Consider the following 15,785-nt stretch of genomic DNA (forward strand, 5'->3'; position numbering starts at 1 on the left):
TTTTCAGCATAATTTATCTATGGTGTTTGTCTGCCATTACAGAATTAACTGCTGCTTCAATGTCTGTCTGTAGTTTATCCAAAGTGTTCGGTAGAAAAAGCACGTACACAGAATCTTTGACAAACCCTCATACGCTTATGGACAATAAGGAGCTTTAGTGCTGAATCTTAGACGGAAATCACGCTGAGAGGTTGTAACAGATTTTCAACACGGAACGGGAGACCACAAAAAGCTTTCTGCGGTTAGTTTGTCATCTAGACTAATAGCATTGGGAGTTGGACATAACCCAAACGAAACTTCCATTCTCTCTCGTTTGAGTAGTAGACGAGTCATTCAGATACGATTAACTGTTTTCAAGTTACAATGGGTAAAAGCACACAAATATTAAGAATACTGCATAAATATTTAATTTCTTCTTTTATTTTTTGCATGTTCTGCAAAGAGGTTCAGATGAATAAATAACCTAAAGGCAGTGATAAACTTAAAACAATACTGGTTATATAACTTAAAATTTTATCTTATATTATAAAAGCTATCCTATGTTAGTATGGTATAGTATATAGCAGTGGCTCTTAACCTTTTGACTAACGCATACCATCTAAACAAAAACTGTAAACCTTTAGTACCACCACTAAAAAGTACTACTGCCACCACCATTTTTGAACAAAGTTCAGATAGGATAAATTTATGAGTGTTAGAGAAAAACCTCAATCAGGATGTTGGAGTTTTAATTTTTGAATTTAATAGTTAAAATACTTTGCTTCTTTGCGTACCACCGGTTGAGACCTCTGGTATATAGTATTAGCCAAATTGAAAGAGCATTAAACTTTAATATTACTAGATCTTCGATCACTAATCAGAAATGGGTTCTTAAGAAAACTTTTTGACTGTGATTCAATGAAAATTATCTACAGAACTTCTTCAGTTCGTGAAATAGATTTTTCATGAATCCTTTCACATTTACTTTTATCTTACTTAGTTAATGACAGGAATTCCAATCGAGTTCTTTCTAAAAATTTCAGAATGCTAATATCTTAGCGGTTTGAGAATTTCATTAATTTTTCTTCTACGGAGAACATTTTCCTTTCCTTTTTGCTTTGATTCCCGCATTTGTTTCCATGTAAAATTGTCGCTTCTGCAGCTTTTGCAGAAATTTCTTTACGCGTGAAAATTAGGGACGTATGTCTTATTGTAATTGAAATCTGTAGATTTCCATTGAAAGCCTGCATCTAGCTAAGGTTGCTTTTCACCAAATTCTAAACACTGTGTTAACTAAATCTTCAACATATCTCGAATCGTGTTTTCTTCCTTCTTTTGGGGTCTCACCAGAAGTAAGGTAATCTATCGATTTTATTAATACACCAGCATTATGATCCAGCAGTTACCTTAAATTCAATGTATTGAAATTGCCCAAAGTTAGGGTGTTTTCAACTATGTTCTTCAAAGTTTCAAACACTTTTGGAGCCACTATTAGTTATATAAAGTACAGATCAATACCCGTACATGTATTCTGTTTTCCGCTTTCATATAATGTTCAAAGCATTTAGTGAGATATTAAGTACTTTAATATAACTTCAAATTTGTTTGAAATTATCGAACTCAGTTTGGGCTAATACGGGCAACGCGTATTATAATGACCGCTCATTACAGTAATTGTTCCGTTATAATAACCAGTAAAATCAAGTTGAATCCATTTCCGTTACAACAACCACTCCTTATAATATCCCTCTTTTTTAGGATGTTAGGGATCATTAGAAAGAGCTTTAATTACGTGAATTTTCTGGGAATTCCGAAAACATTTAGACTAGGGGCGGGACCTCTGAATCCCCGATACTACGAAACCTAGGAAAGATCCAATATTTAAACATGCGATTCTTCATGTTTTTTCGTCATTCGTCTCTTTCAGTTCGTTACCTGAAAAAAGTTTAACCAGTTTAACTAAAGTTTTAACGTAAAGTCAGTTTAATTGGCGTCCACCAGAATAGCTTATTAAAAAATGGAATTGGAATGTTGCTGTTTTAGTGGACCTGAATCATGAATACCGGTATGTGGCGCCTTTGAGGTAACAGATTCTTAATTTTCTGGAATGGTTTAAATGTTCCCTGTTTAGGCTTTATCTACGCTAACTCTTCAAATTATTTTACGCTTATATACTTTCTTTAATTTAAAGAGCCTCTATAATTGTTCTTTTTTTCACATATTTGGTATCATGTTCCTGTTAAGCACATCCATTTTTGGAATAAAGTTCATGAGCCACAATGTATTGCTGCTAGTCCAGATAGAATTGTTGGAAGAACTTCTGAAATTCCTGGACTGAAATCGTATCTATGCAGCCATACCTTCTTTGATGATCGAAAATTTATCCTAAGTAATTGTTTCACATAACATAACAGACACAAATTCTCAAGGGACGAAATCAGAGGAGTATGAGAATAAGGGAGAACTGCTGTTTCGTGCTCGGCAAGTTCTAAGTGCACAAAAATGTGATACTCAGGATCATTATCAAGGAGAATGAGCTGATGTGTATGAATTTACTGAGTTGCATGATAATGATTTTCACGGACAGGCAGAACTGCGCATTCCCAATCTTTTGGATGGTTCTAACCTGTATAAGACGTCATGCACGCATGCCATGTCAACAGATTTCCTCGGCTCAGCGAAGCTGGTACCAAGATATATTAAACCAGCACACAGTTGAGAGTCCTTATACCTGGATCCATATGCATTTTTAAACTCATTATGCATCAATCACAAGCAACAGCTGAGATATAAAGAAATGGAATTTACAAGTTAGCGTCAGTTGGGGATCAAACTACCAGTTCCTACCTGTCAGACGTTGAGTTGCAATTAAGTCTGAACTGTAGGTATTTGAACAAAAGAAAAGTGTTGTTCTCATCCTTGTAGTTTATATTTCTTCTCTTTTCTGTTAACTAGAAATTTCCTTTCATCAGTTACTTTCTTACGCCACCAGCCAAAACTTATAACTGTTTCCACTTATGACATTTTTCAAACCGTGTCATTAAAGCTTTCATATGTAATTTAAGTTGAAGAATTTTATTCCTCAATTCAGAATCCAAAAGATTAATCTTCCATAAATACAATTACAGGTTAGAGGTTAATCGATTAATACAAAACAACTTAAGAGCTATCTCGTATGAGAAAAGGGATCTACTTGGAGGACATTTTAAGAGAAACTGGCTCGTATTTACGATGTATATAGAGAGAACCACGAAAACGGAAACTCATATGAAGCCAGTCCGTTTGCTAAGTTTCTAATGTCAGTCCAGCTACTAGAGTTCAGTAATTTTACCACTTGGCCGCTGGTAGATCCATAGATCAGTCAATAAATAATACAATTAAAATAAGACATCCGCATATTTTGAGTGCAGTAACCACAAACACTGCATCGTCTCGCCTTTAAATAATTTTTGAGATTTTCTTTTCCCAATGCTATCTTCATTTCTCTCTCTTTCACAAGTATTATAGTACCACTAAAAATGCTGCCAATTAGTTTCATCAATTTACAGTAAATTAGCTAAAAATATCAAATAATATATAAAGACTCTATTCTTTTGACACACTCCTTTATGTTTCTAATACATCTTCATAATAATAATGATAATACATGTTCTTAATAATTCTAATATATGTTCTTAGTAATATGTTTCTAATACGTGTTCTTAATAATAACGGTTGGTTATAAAATGAATTTCTAACCATATTAGTGTTCTTACAAAAGTATTTATTATTCCTAAAATAGTAATAAATATAGACATCAGTTTTTACCCTGAAAATAATATTAATGTTTGTCTGCTGTTCACCAGCAGTAATTAATGGGCAAGGGAATATTTTATGGATAATATAATACGATGCCAAATCTAACGGATCTTTAGAAGAAGCAAACTAGGACACCTCACCAAATATTGCTGCGACTTCCGATGCACTAGGAGTTTCCGAGATATAAAATTGAAAGTATTGATAATGTATAGAATAAAAACGCTGCATCTTGTAAGGAAAGAAAAACATACTAACATTGTTGGCTTGATTAACACGTCATCCAATTTGAAAATTCAAAACTGACTATTTAGATTTTAAAACGTCTTTAGATATCGATATTTTTCATTGATCAGAAATCTTGTAATAGAACTTGTAATACACTTTTAATTAAATACATATTTCCATGAGGAGTGTTTTTAGACATTACTAAAAATTACCCCAATTATGTCATTAAACAAAAGAAAATAATTACGCAGTTGTTAACGCAGAGTAGAAAACCCAAACGGAAACTTGAAAATCCCCATCAATCAATCAAAAAATAGATAAAATAAAGCTTTGTGATTTGCTACGGATGGCAAAATCTGGACTTTCAACATTTTCCTAATGAAAGCGGATGACTAATGATTTGTTTCTACGTTAATTAAGGCAACTAACAGCTTCTTAAACAGTTGATCAAATAAATTGATGTAATTTTACCATGAGATTCGATGTTGCATTTATTTCTAACAATATTATAGGATACTTTGTTAAAGTATACAGTAAATTGACGACTATTCTGTAGAATTTGAGGTTCATTCTCTTTAATATTTTTCGCTCGTTAATATTTTTCATTCTTATGTATGCTTTCCAGTGCAGACAAGAATATCTTAGTTCATATTATTTTAACACATTATTTAAATGTTAGATGATCACTGAAGGTACCAAACTTGCTTCGATAATTTCTTGATTATTGAGACATTATGCAAATGCCATTAATTTGATACTTAAATGAAGAAAATATACTTTAACTCTTTCTTTTATTACTTTCATTCATTTTATTAGCCGTAAAATGTGATTATACTTTTTAACACTTACGGTCGTAAAAGTATTATTTATAGCTTCTTTATGCTGGTCTTTTATAAGAAAAAATAACATATAATGCTACTTAACGTTTAATATTTCACTAGGCTACAACTATGAAATCCAAATCACGTCTACATCCCAGATATTGTAAGCCTACCAGAAATATTTTGAAGAGAATGCATTATCTAATAGGTTTAAACATTATCACATTTCTCTCAGTAAAACATTTTACGAAGTACGTGATAATTTCACAATTTTTGCTGCTATTCAGTTCTAAAACAGAGATAAAATCGATCCTATTCTTAACAGCTTCACGGAGAAAGGAAGAAAAACTCCTTATCAGCTCATTTAGATCATATGCCCTTTTCTCGGGAAAGTAAAAGTTTATATCTTATTACGTAAGAGCTTTCAGCGAACGTAATTAAGCACACTTTAGTAAATGAACAGTTTCAGTGTAGGATTATATTTTATGGTTATAATAATAGATGTTAGATAGAGGTCATATACCTTTTACAATCTCCCTGTTGAATATTACATATTTATTGGATAAAAGGGACGGTCAGGACGAACACTCTTGCAATTTTTACAAAACTTGGGAGTTTGGCATAATTTGAGTCGTAGAATCGAAATATGGAAAAAAATGGTATGCCTTTTTTAGTGAAAGACCTATTTTGTGTCCAAATCCCTGTATTATAACAATGCTATATATAAATCTAATACATATTCTAAGTTGCGTTTTGGAAACATGAAAAACGCAATTTGAATTTCGTCAGTCGCCCCAGTAGAACGGGAGATATAAAATTGTCCCCCCCCTCTTTTTTTTTTTTTCGCAGTGTACATATAACAATTAGACCCTGTTCACATTAAATTCCACTGAAGAATTTCATAAAAACATGAACTCATTTTGCATTTCATTCGAAAGAGAATTGTAATTTAATTCTCATATCAATTAATATATTATGATGAATGATTGTTTTCCAAAATTATTACTATGGTTTATGCTTAACTTTTACTCATTCTAGATCAAATGACATATTCTTGGTATTTAACATTTAAAACGACGTTTGTTAGAGTACGTATGCCCATAGTTAAAAGTTTATGATTTTTTAGAGATTTACCAAGCACAGAATTTATTATCCTATTAAATAGCACAGTACTATAAAACATGAATAACTGAATACATAAGCAAAGTATTCTTGCATTTATAATCATATGTCCTATACTTGAAGTACTTCATTTTGTCGCTGCAGCAGACTTTTATTTTTCTTATTCGTTTAGATTTCTCTCATATTCCGCCTGTTTTCCGATTTGCTCTTTCCTTCTGGATACATGAAAATTCATGGCTAAATAAACAGGGCGAAAGAAGAGAATTTAAGTATGTTTGATTACTTGCTAAAGTGATTTGATTAACTGAGATCTCAGCATATCTGCTATTGTCAAGACTTACATTGCTGTTTGGAGAACATAGTGATATGTAATATTATATCTCTTGTTTTGAACAATTAGCAATCAATCGGAATTTGATTGAAAAAGATAGGTCAATTTAACTGGTGTAACATCTGAACAGAGGAAAGCCCAATTAAAACTGTAGCTTCAAGCGTTAAGTTACTATGTTATTGAAAACCCTTGTTTCCAATTCATATTTTGGCTGTCTGACTGTAAAACATAGTACTACTGTTAACTTTTAACTAATAAAACCGGTTCAAATTTTAAATATTTTAAGATATACTACTTTATAAACTTCTATATTAATTAAATTATTGTCTGAATTTCGAACTCATTAAAAGTAGGTGAGGTTATTTGAACAAAGCAAAGCACACAAGGACTGTATCTGTAAGGGAAGTGTTTAGTTAGATTACGTTAATTAATTAAGGTAAAGCAACTCGAAGGCTATCTGCTTATAGGGATAGAATGCCTTTGTAAGAACTTTTCAAGGTAACTTGACTCACATCCACGTTATGCATGAAGAAAAATACGAAAACGCTCATGCAGATAGTCCGTTTCCAGGATTCGAAGTCGGGCCAAATTATTCAGCTAATCCACTCAGATTCAGTGACTTTCTAGAGATATTAGGTTTTATTTTGATGCGGAGACATAAACAATGCCCTCGTCGGGACTCGAACCCCAGACATCTCGAATTCGCGTCGAGCGTGCTGACCACTACACGAAAGCAAGCTAAGAAGGCGGTAGAAATACCTTATATACTCCCCCTTTTAAAGAGCGACTGGGATTTTAGGGAATCCAAAAGCCAAATCCTGGTGGTGAAGAATCACCTTTTAGACCAGGCGCCACTGCAGAGATATTATGTTTTATTTTGATGGGAGAGACTTGAAAATTGAGTAATGCCCTCGCCGGGACTCGAAACACGGACCTCTCGAATTTGCGTCGAGAGTGCTGACTACTACACTGCGAAGGCATGCTATGAAGGCGGGAGAAATACCTTATAACTTTAATCAGCAACTGTATCTCCCGACCATGCTCTGTACCACAAGTTCTGTATGCCTTAATGATAACTTTTTAATTAACACCGATGCGTGGCGTAAGTGCGTCCTGTGGAGGTGTTCTTCTCAAGACGGTTAGTGTGGAGGAGCGACACCAGTTCTGCCAATGGCGATGTATTGGTGTTTCTCACACTTATTCCTGTCCTGTTGGGTCGCTGGTGCGCACTTTAAAGATAGAGATGCCTTCATCAAAGACTTTCAAAGAAAATAGTTTAATATTTACGTTAAACATTTTGAGAAAAACAAGATAGCCAACTATACAGTTAGTCCTTTCTCCTGGGTTAGAAACCATCTCGAATTACCAATGTCCAGTGTTCGTACCTGTTGGTCACAGGTTGAGACATTAAAAGTTAAGGAACTAAGAGTTAGAAGTAAATCTAATCCAAACCACTGAAACACTAACTATCTTTACACGCTTCTTAATTCTGAGACTTTAAATAAACATCAGTATTGATAGTGATGATAGTATTTTCTAATGAGATTGGCTCCTCAACCCGAATGAGACGGTCAATTAGGTATTAACCTCTTAATGCTCTAAACAAAGTTAGCTCGGTACAGCGTACTTAATTACTTCCAGTAAATACGTTTAAGAATATTTTTTTTCAGTTTTGAATACAACAGAAGTATCCGCCACAGTTTTCAGTTAAAATAACGAAAGAGGTTGTGTTGAAATAAAGAATAAATGAACAGGCGGAAGAAAGACTACTATTTTATTTATTAAGAATGAATTTTATTGGTGCATTGGTGTATTAAGTATACAGTAAAATTTCAAATTTGACATCAAACTAATTTTACAAACTAAATAAATCAAGGAGTTGTCGTGAGAATCCGTTCTTATTCTTACACTTACAGTAAGTCAAGCATTCCTAAATCATTAATTTTATATGTCTCATCTAGGTTAATTTTGGCGGTTAGGATATATCTGCCTTTAAGTTATTCATTACATTCATAATCTTTTTACATTTCATTTTCTTTCTTTCTTTCACTTCACTTTTTTGTCTGCTTTGCAGGTAATGCGTCACAATTCAATGTCCAAGCTGTGCCAAAATAATTCATTTCTGATTTTGACATCACTGCAGTCGACTATCCTTATTTATAAATTGGCAAATTAGCAAATGTTTAAGCGCTAAAGATCAACCACGCGAAAGACATTGTTAAAATGCTCATCACTGACTTTATTTTAACAAGCTCAAAAACTTCTGTTGAAAGAAAAAGGGCAAATAATCCATGCTATTCTCATAACTGAAGCTCTGCATTCTGTAAACATATTGAAACATTAGAAATATGTAGAGGGTTATTTATTTTGTGAAATTCAAACTTTTAGAAAGAAAACACCAATTAAGCTGATTTCATTATCTGAATATTTTAATGAGAAAATATTAATTTTTAATTACTAAAACATTAATAATTCAGATTTTTTTAAGCTTACTGTTCTGTTGCCACATTTTCATTGTTTAATACGTAATTTTATTAATCAATACATCTACCACAATTTTACTTCAATAATTTTAACTGAAACCAATAGGATAAAACTAATAAGCAAATCGATTATAGCTGTCAATTAAAAATACGTCTCTTACAGAGAAGGTTTCACATATATGGATTCCAGACCGGTCTGAAAAACATACAGCTTATTCTGCGCACTCAGTTGCTTATATATTTAGCTATACAGTTTATAATATTTTATTAGATGTAAATAATGTCGTCATTACTTTATTGAACTGTTTTCTTCAATGTTTTATAAATTTCCTGCATACTCATTGAACCAAAATCATCACAGGATTTCCACTTTACGTACAAAAGCAAACTGTTGCCACAGTTGATCTGCGTTTCGTACGAAAAATTGCAGTTTTTTGCAATTCTTGCTCACGCTGATTCAATTCAGTTTTATGTTAACCCTTGTAAAATGTATTATTGTTTTGATCATTTATTCAGTGTACCATAACTGTGTTAGACATTTAATACATTATCACCGGATGCATAAGAAACGTATATCATTTGTACGGCGTGATCGTTCAGTACGAAACATCTTCTCAGAAGAAAGCGGTTTTCAGATATTCGCGTAAGTCTGGCCTCATTTTTCAGATGTTAAATTACTTCATTGTTTTTCAGCATCGCTAATCCGGTTCGTACCTACAAAAAGAATATGCATTTTCTTACACGAGCTGTTGTTAAATTATGAACAGACAGTGACTGAAAACAATTATTTTTTTAACCATAACTCATACAAAAAATATAATCGAATGAACTCGTACATGAATAAATACATGCAAATTAATGTTATGTATGCAACTCTTTGTTAAAAATTTCATATTTTTGTTCAAAAATCGATCATGTGAGGACTCGGAATTACATCCTTTTAAAATTCTTGAAAATAGATTAATATCATTAATAATGTACATATTTTTTATCAGAGAAGTTTTGCAGCTAATTTTTTAATCGCTGTGTACTTGTAGAAGAGCAAAGTCATCTATATATTTTTAATGCTGAAAATTCAAGATTGGCAGATCGTTATTTAAGACAATCGTCTCCGCAGAAGCCTAAAACTACTGCTAAAACTGCCTGAAACCGGAAGTGATTATCTTAGAATAGTTTTAGCTGGAGCAGTTAGTTTTCTGAACCTCTAGATAACTACAAACGTAATCCATGTAATTACAAACTTGATCTCTATAGAACTGCAAAGAACCTCTATGGCGAGCGTTAGACTTTCGTTTGAAGTGTATTGATGATATGTGTGGAAATTTATAACAGTAACTGATACTGAAATTATTTATAAACTTTAACAATAGAAGCAAAGCAGTGGCCTTTTAGAAACATACCTTACATTTTTTTATATTCTTTAATATCAACGCTGGCATGCACTTAATAATAATTTCTAATTTTTTTAGGTCAAAGAGGACTCTAAGCTTGTCGACAAACGAAGGTCTGGAAGATTTGGAGAGGACCCTTTGCAACCAAACTATTTCTTCATCTGATGGGCGGAACAGTCTTCGGCCAGCTTCTATGCTTTATAAAGACAACGGTTTCATTCGATTTCGAAGAGAAAACGATCCTGAGCAACCGATGGAAATGAGTGATGAAGATGACCACATACAAGAAGAAGTGGACACCAGTTTAGAAGATGCTGATTCAACAAAAGCAAATGTTGGATCTAGTTTCCATTCATTGCTTGAAGGAGATGTAGTGCAAAGTACCCTGTCTCCTTTCTTTCAGATTGGTTATAAAAGACGATTTCGAAAAATGAGCCGCGTATCAATAGAAACAACAGATTATAGTGCTGACGTATCTTCCGATCAACTCAGCAATGTGGTAAATTTACGAAATGGACTCTCGAGTAGTGCACTTGACTTTCACACTCGAAAATATGGAAGCACCTGCAGTTCTGAAAGTGCAGCCAACAGTTTCGATGTTACGTTTTTCTTAAACAGTAATTCTTCTCAAGAAATGCAGACTTCTCCTACAAGCACCACGCCTGCATCTTTGAATGTCTGCTCTGCTTATCGCAGTGAAACTGAAGATGACAAAACATCTAGTGTAGAAGGTCATGAGGTAATGTTGCGAAGTGTTTCTCCCATTGTAAAGCGAGCATCATCTGGTAGGTTATCTCTGAATTTAAATCTGCATAATACAACAGATAATAATCATTCCAATGGACATGTTAATGTTGCATGTGGAACAGAAGACATAACTCCAGATTCTGCTGTATATCTTGATCTTCATCTTTCTCGTGAGAATTCGGTGAGTCCTAAAGCATCACAAAAATCGTTTGTTTCAAAACTTCCTTTACCTTCAAGAGTTTCACCTTCAGACTGTTTCACAAAATCGACTGATGGCATAGGATCTTTAACACCGGAGACTGCTTCTATGCAACCGTCACCTTCAATTTCTCCTACTAGTCAGTCACTCAGTGAACTACGGACAAGTAATTCGTACGTTTTGATCCCTCGAGTCAAAAAGAACTCAAGGGGGCTACTTTACAAATTAAGAGGCTCAACATTCTCTCTCAATGCTGCAATTTATGGTTATGAGCCTCTAGAACCAGTTGGACATCCAAGGAGTTCTCAAAGGTACCAAGAAAATAAAAGAAAATTGGAAAGATCTTCCAGCGATCGAAGACCCTTGTCTGAGGGTCAGTTGGAAGTTCAACCTCATATAACGCCTCTAGGTGAGCTGTGGAATCAAGTCACCAGTACGGGCTCTGGTCTGTTAGGAGATAGCGGTCTGCTTGGAGACTGTGGTGTAGCCTTAGTAGACGTTGCTTCACAAACTGATGATATTGATTTAAGTGAATGCACTCATAAAACTTGTGCTCATTTAAAGAAAAGTTCAGCATCGACGGAATCGCAATCATTTCTTTCTACGCAGCTAGTAGACATTAGAAAATGAAAAAAGCAGTTCTGTAAAATGGGAGATTAGTATGTAAACAGAAATGAGGGAGCACTCGGTCAAACTAGTCATCAATAGTAAAAAAGGAAAATTTTATTTTAAGTATATAATAAAAATCTGCACGAAAATTTTTGCGCACTTTAATCGTTGTTAATCTTTTGAACTGGAAACAGAAGTGAATTCAATTTGAATTTATGATGAATTAATGCTTATTAATTTTGGAACTAATTTGTGTTGTCTTATATATCAATGTATGTTCAATTTCAGTAGTAAATCGTGTGATTTTCATAAATAATTTATGTGACGTATTTGTAATTTTAAATTTCCAAACCATTTCTGACCCAAGTAATGTAATTTTATTCCGATAAAGCCATGCGTATTTATTGGCAAAATATTTGAAAGGATCTTTATGAGAATTGTAAGGGAAAAAAACAGAGAGCCACTAAATTTTGAAAATATGTATAAATATTAGTCTTCTATTAAATTTTAACAGTATAAATGAAACTAAAGGGAAAATTGCAAATATTGTTCGGTTTTACAATCTAGGATATGATTAGAAACTAAAAAAATGCTTCATAATAATTATAATTATGTTATAATAAGGCAAGTAAACATAGTTATCATTCGAGTTTTGCGACATGGTAAAGTAATTGAGGATATGTTATAAGCGTTTTGTCGAGCAATTTTAGGAAGCAGAATGCAGATAATTTAAGCAAAAATTTCTTTCATTTTCAAGGAAATAATCAAAATTAATGAAATCTCATTCACTATGAAAATGATACTTACACTTGTCAATGATCTCCTAAAATTTTTATTTTCGATTGTGAGATCTTAATTACTTCAATTAGTAATGCATACATTAATAATTTGAAATGAACACGCCAGTGTTCTATACTCACTCCGAAATGCTCCTTTCAGTATATTGTAAATATAATTCAAAAATTTAATATGACAATTTTTGCATCGTATTAAATTTTAATACCAAAATATTTCAAAATAATTTTTGTAGTTTTTATAAGCATATCTTAAAAAATTCTCTTGTTAAATGTTTCGGCCTAATGTTATTTTAGCAATTAGAACTATTAAACGCGGGCCGCAATTTTATCTCAACGAAAACAAGCACCTGCGCAAATTTTTCTTTGTAAAAAAATGTTTTCATACATAACTACTATTCTGCTCCGTGCTGGTGCTAACTGTTGATTACTCTTTGTATTTCGTAAGGTAATTTATGATATTTGCCGTTCTCGATAGTTAAAAATCATTTACATTTTCCACTGATTACTGTGAAAACGAAAGATTCAAGTGGTGCATATGAAAATCACTTAAAACTTGTGAGCCAAATGTATATTAGTACGCGTATTTACTACTTAGAATTTGTATATAAATTTTCATTATTTGATTGGAGCATACATAAGTTTCAAAATCGTTTACACACTAAAAGAAATCAGTGACGTAGTAAGCTTAATCCTCTAAATTTAAGTTCATTTTTAAGTCCCACACAGTACGTAATATGTAAAATATTATTTAAAAAGTACCACTAAAATTTTATTAATAATTGGAAATTCATTAACCTTTATTAATATTTTTCAATAATTTCTGCAGGTATCTTTGACTGTTGTGATAAACGTATAAAAATGTTTTATTTTAAAACTGAAAATGAATCAATCCTCTCCTCATGCAATATACTAGAAATAAAACTAATAATAAAAATCTTTTAAATTAAAGCTTTATGTTTTATATAATTTTATTCATATCTTTTAACTGCCTCAAGAAATGCATGTTAACATCTCTTGAGACAGCTTGAGGAGGTGGTGAAGTGCAACACTAAAACTCATTTACACATGATGCAAAATGTACTATACATGATACAAAATCATCGATAACTTCCTCAGTGTTGTTAAATTAAAAGAAACTTGCAGGGCAATACTTTAAATTTGCTGATCTAATTAATATATTTCATTTTCGACGTTGTTAATTTTCAGTTAGTGTACTTACTGAAGAACGAGAAATTTAATGTAAATAGAAAAAAATTCCGAAACTCTACTATATGATAATTTATTTTCGTTATTTTTTCTTTCATTAGAATAACACTATAATAATGAATTTTTATAGAAATTAATCACTAATCAATGTATTTATTTCTAACGCAAAATTTTCGTCTTCCCTGCAATTTTAACTCATTTTTTATTGTTGAAATCATACTGCGGTATTAAAGATTTTTAAAATCAACAAAATACTTTCCGTTTTCAATTATAAACACTCAAAAGTGAAAATGCGAGTAAATTTCCATGAATGTAAAAATAAATACCAGTATTATCTTCAGCCGTTATGCATTAAGTGTTCTCAAATTGTACAGTTTGTTACAAATAAACGCCTATCTGAGGTTAAATTTTGACTACATTAATAAGTTTGCTTTATTTACATCTACATTCCGTTCATCTCTTCAAAAATACTGAATTCTGTAGATTTTATTACAAGTACTAGAATTAAAGGGAAGAAGAACTTCTTTCATATAGCATGTGAAATTTCACATGAAAGAGACGAATCCTATCAAGAATATTACTTGAAATAATATGACAAGCTAAAGATCTTTAATACAACAAGCTAAAGATCTAGTTAACGATCTTTACAGACAATAATATACGGACTTCCATATAGTACAGATATGTTCCACACACATAATTACTTCGAGGAATATTGTAAGGAAAATATCCGCAACATTTACAAATACATCTTTTGTTATCCCACATATAAAAACATGTTCTGCTTACATAATTATTTAAAGAAAAATATCTGTATGTACATCTTTTGGTATTTCATATACGAAACGTATGTTTCCTTTATATGCTCCTGTCCCGTAGCATTACAGACAAACTTCTGTAACATCTAAAGGTATAAATCCGGCAAGTTTACAATCAGTACCCTTGTTAATGATTACTCAAACATTCAATGATGCACAGATGACATGAGTTTTCTTATTACAATAACAGAACTTTTACAGTGAAGTAGTTAACTTTTATTTAATTATGGATCTCACTTTAATGGCCTAGCTCAGGTAAAGAATCTTAACTCACATCGACCTCTCAAAATATAATTTCTACCAAACTTAGCAAATATTTTTTCCTCCTCCAGTAATATAAACAGTAAAATGAGAATCGTAATTAAATTCTAGTTCAAGAGAACGAAACAGTCAATCAATGCATATTAAATTAACACAGAACTCCTTGCTATGTTGTCTTTTGTTTAGTTACTTTTTTCATAATTCTGGATTTAGTGAGATACAGGAAGAAGAATGGATAGGAAAGTGAAATGAAAATAAATTAAAAAGTTTAAAGAAAACAGACATGTTAAGGAAATCATTAAGTAATAAATCTTCAAATAATAATAAAATCTTAAAATATATACATCCTCATAAACGTAATAAACAATGCTTTGACTGTTGTTTTTTCTCAGTTTTACAGCTAACATATAGATGTAGATAAGTTTAATGCAAAATTAGTGAAAGCGTATTTCTTTGCATTAGGTGAGGATTGCAGAGAGTTTATAAAATGAAACAATCCATTCGTTCTTTCCGTATGTCTTCTAACAAATTTTGGAATAGCTTGTGGGAGAAAACCCGATCAACATATAACAGAGCATGGAAATTTTACATTTAATTATTTGAGTGCTTATTTGTGGAATATGTTCTGCATTTGTATGATAAAGATGTTAAAAAGTGTTATTTCCTAGAAAAACGCATTTTTCTCAATGAATGTATTCGTATTTCTGGATGATTTAAAACTTAATAAATGTTTTAAGAAATTTATCTATTATATCTCGCTTTTATTACTCTTATTCATACACGTTTCATAACACGTATTCTTTTCAGAAACATTCTGATTTTTAAGTAACACAGAAAGATCGCACTTAATTCTATACCTTTTTTGTGCATTATGCGTACATACAAACCTGCAAATCTGATAAACCTTTCGCAGGATACTCGGCAGGATATTGCTTAGCAGGTCACTCTACATTATAATATTTGCATTTAGTCTTCGTTTTTCCGATTAATCACTGGAA

General features: G+C 32.1%; 1 protein-coding gene across 4 annotated transcripts in view; it reads left to right on the forward strand.

Moving 5' to 3' along the window:
- The window catches only part of LOC118182256 (uncharacterized), a 253,961-nt gene extending 238,430 nt beyond the window's left edge, over positions 1 to 15,531 (forward strand). For all 4 annotated transcript variants that reach the window (XM_035351575.2, XM_035351576.2, XM_035351577.2 and 1 more), the window contains one exon: positions 10,229 to 15,531. In XM_035351575.2, the coding sequence (XP_035207466.2) occupies positions 10,229 to 11,726 (1,498 nt within the window). In that variant the 3' untranslated portion in view covers positions 11,727 to 15,531. The remainder of the gene's footprint in view (positions 1 to 10,228) is intronic.
- Positions 15,532 to 15,785: the final 254 nt, after the last annotated feature.

The sequence above is a fragment of the Stegodyphus dumicola genome, chromosome X2, assembly GCF_044657685.1.
Source record: "Stegodyphus dumicola isolate Sdum_Otavi_A_Nest chromosome X2, ASM4465768v1".
NCBI lineage: Eukaryota > Metazoa > Arthropoda > Arachnida > Araneae > Eresidae > Stegodyphus > Stegodyphus dumicola.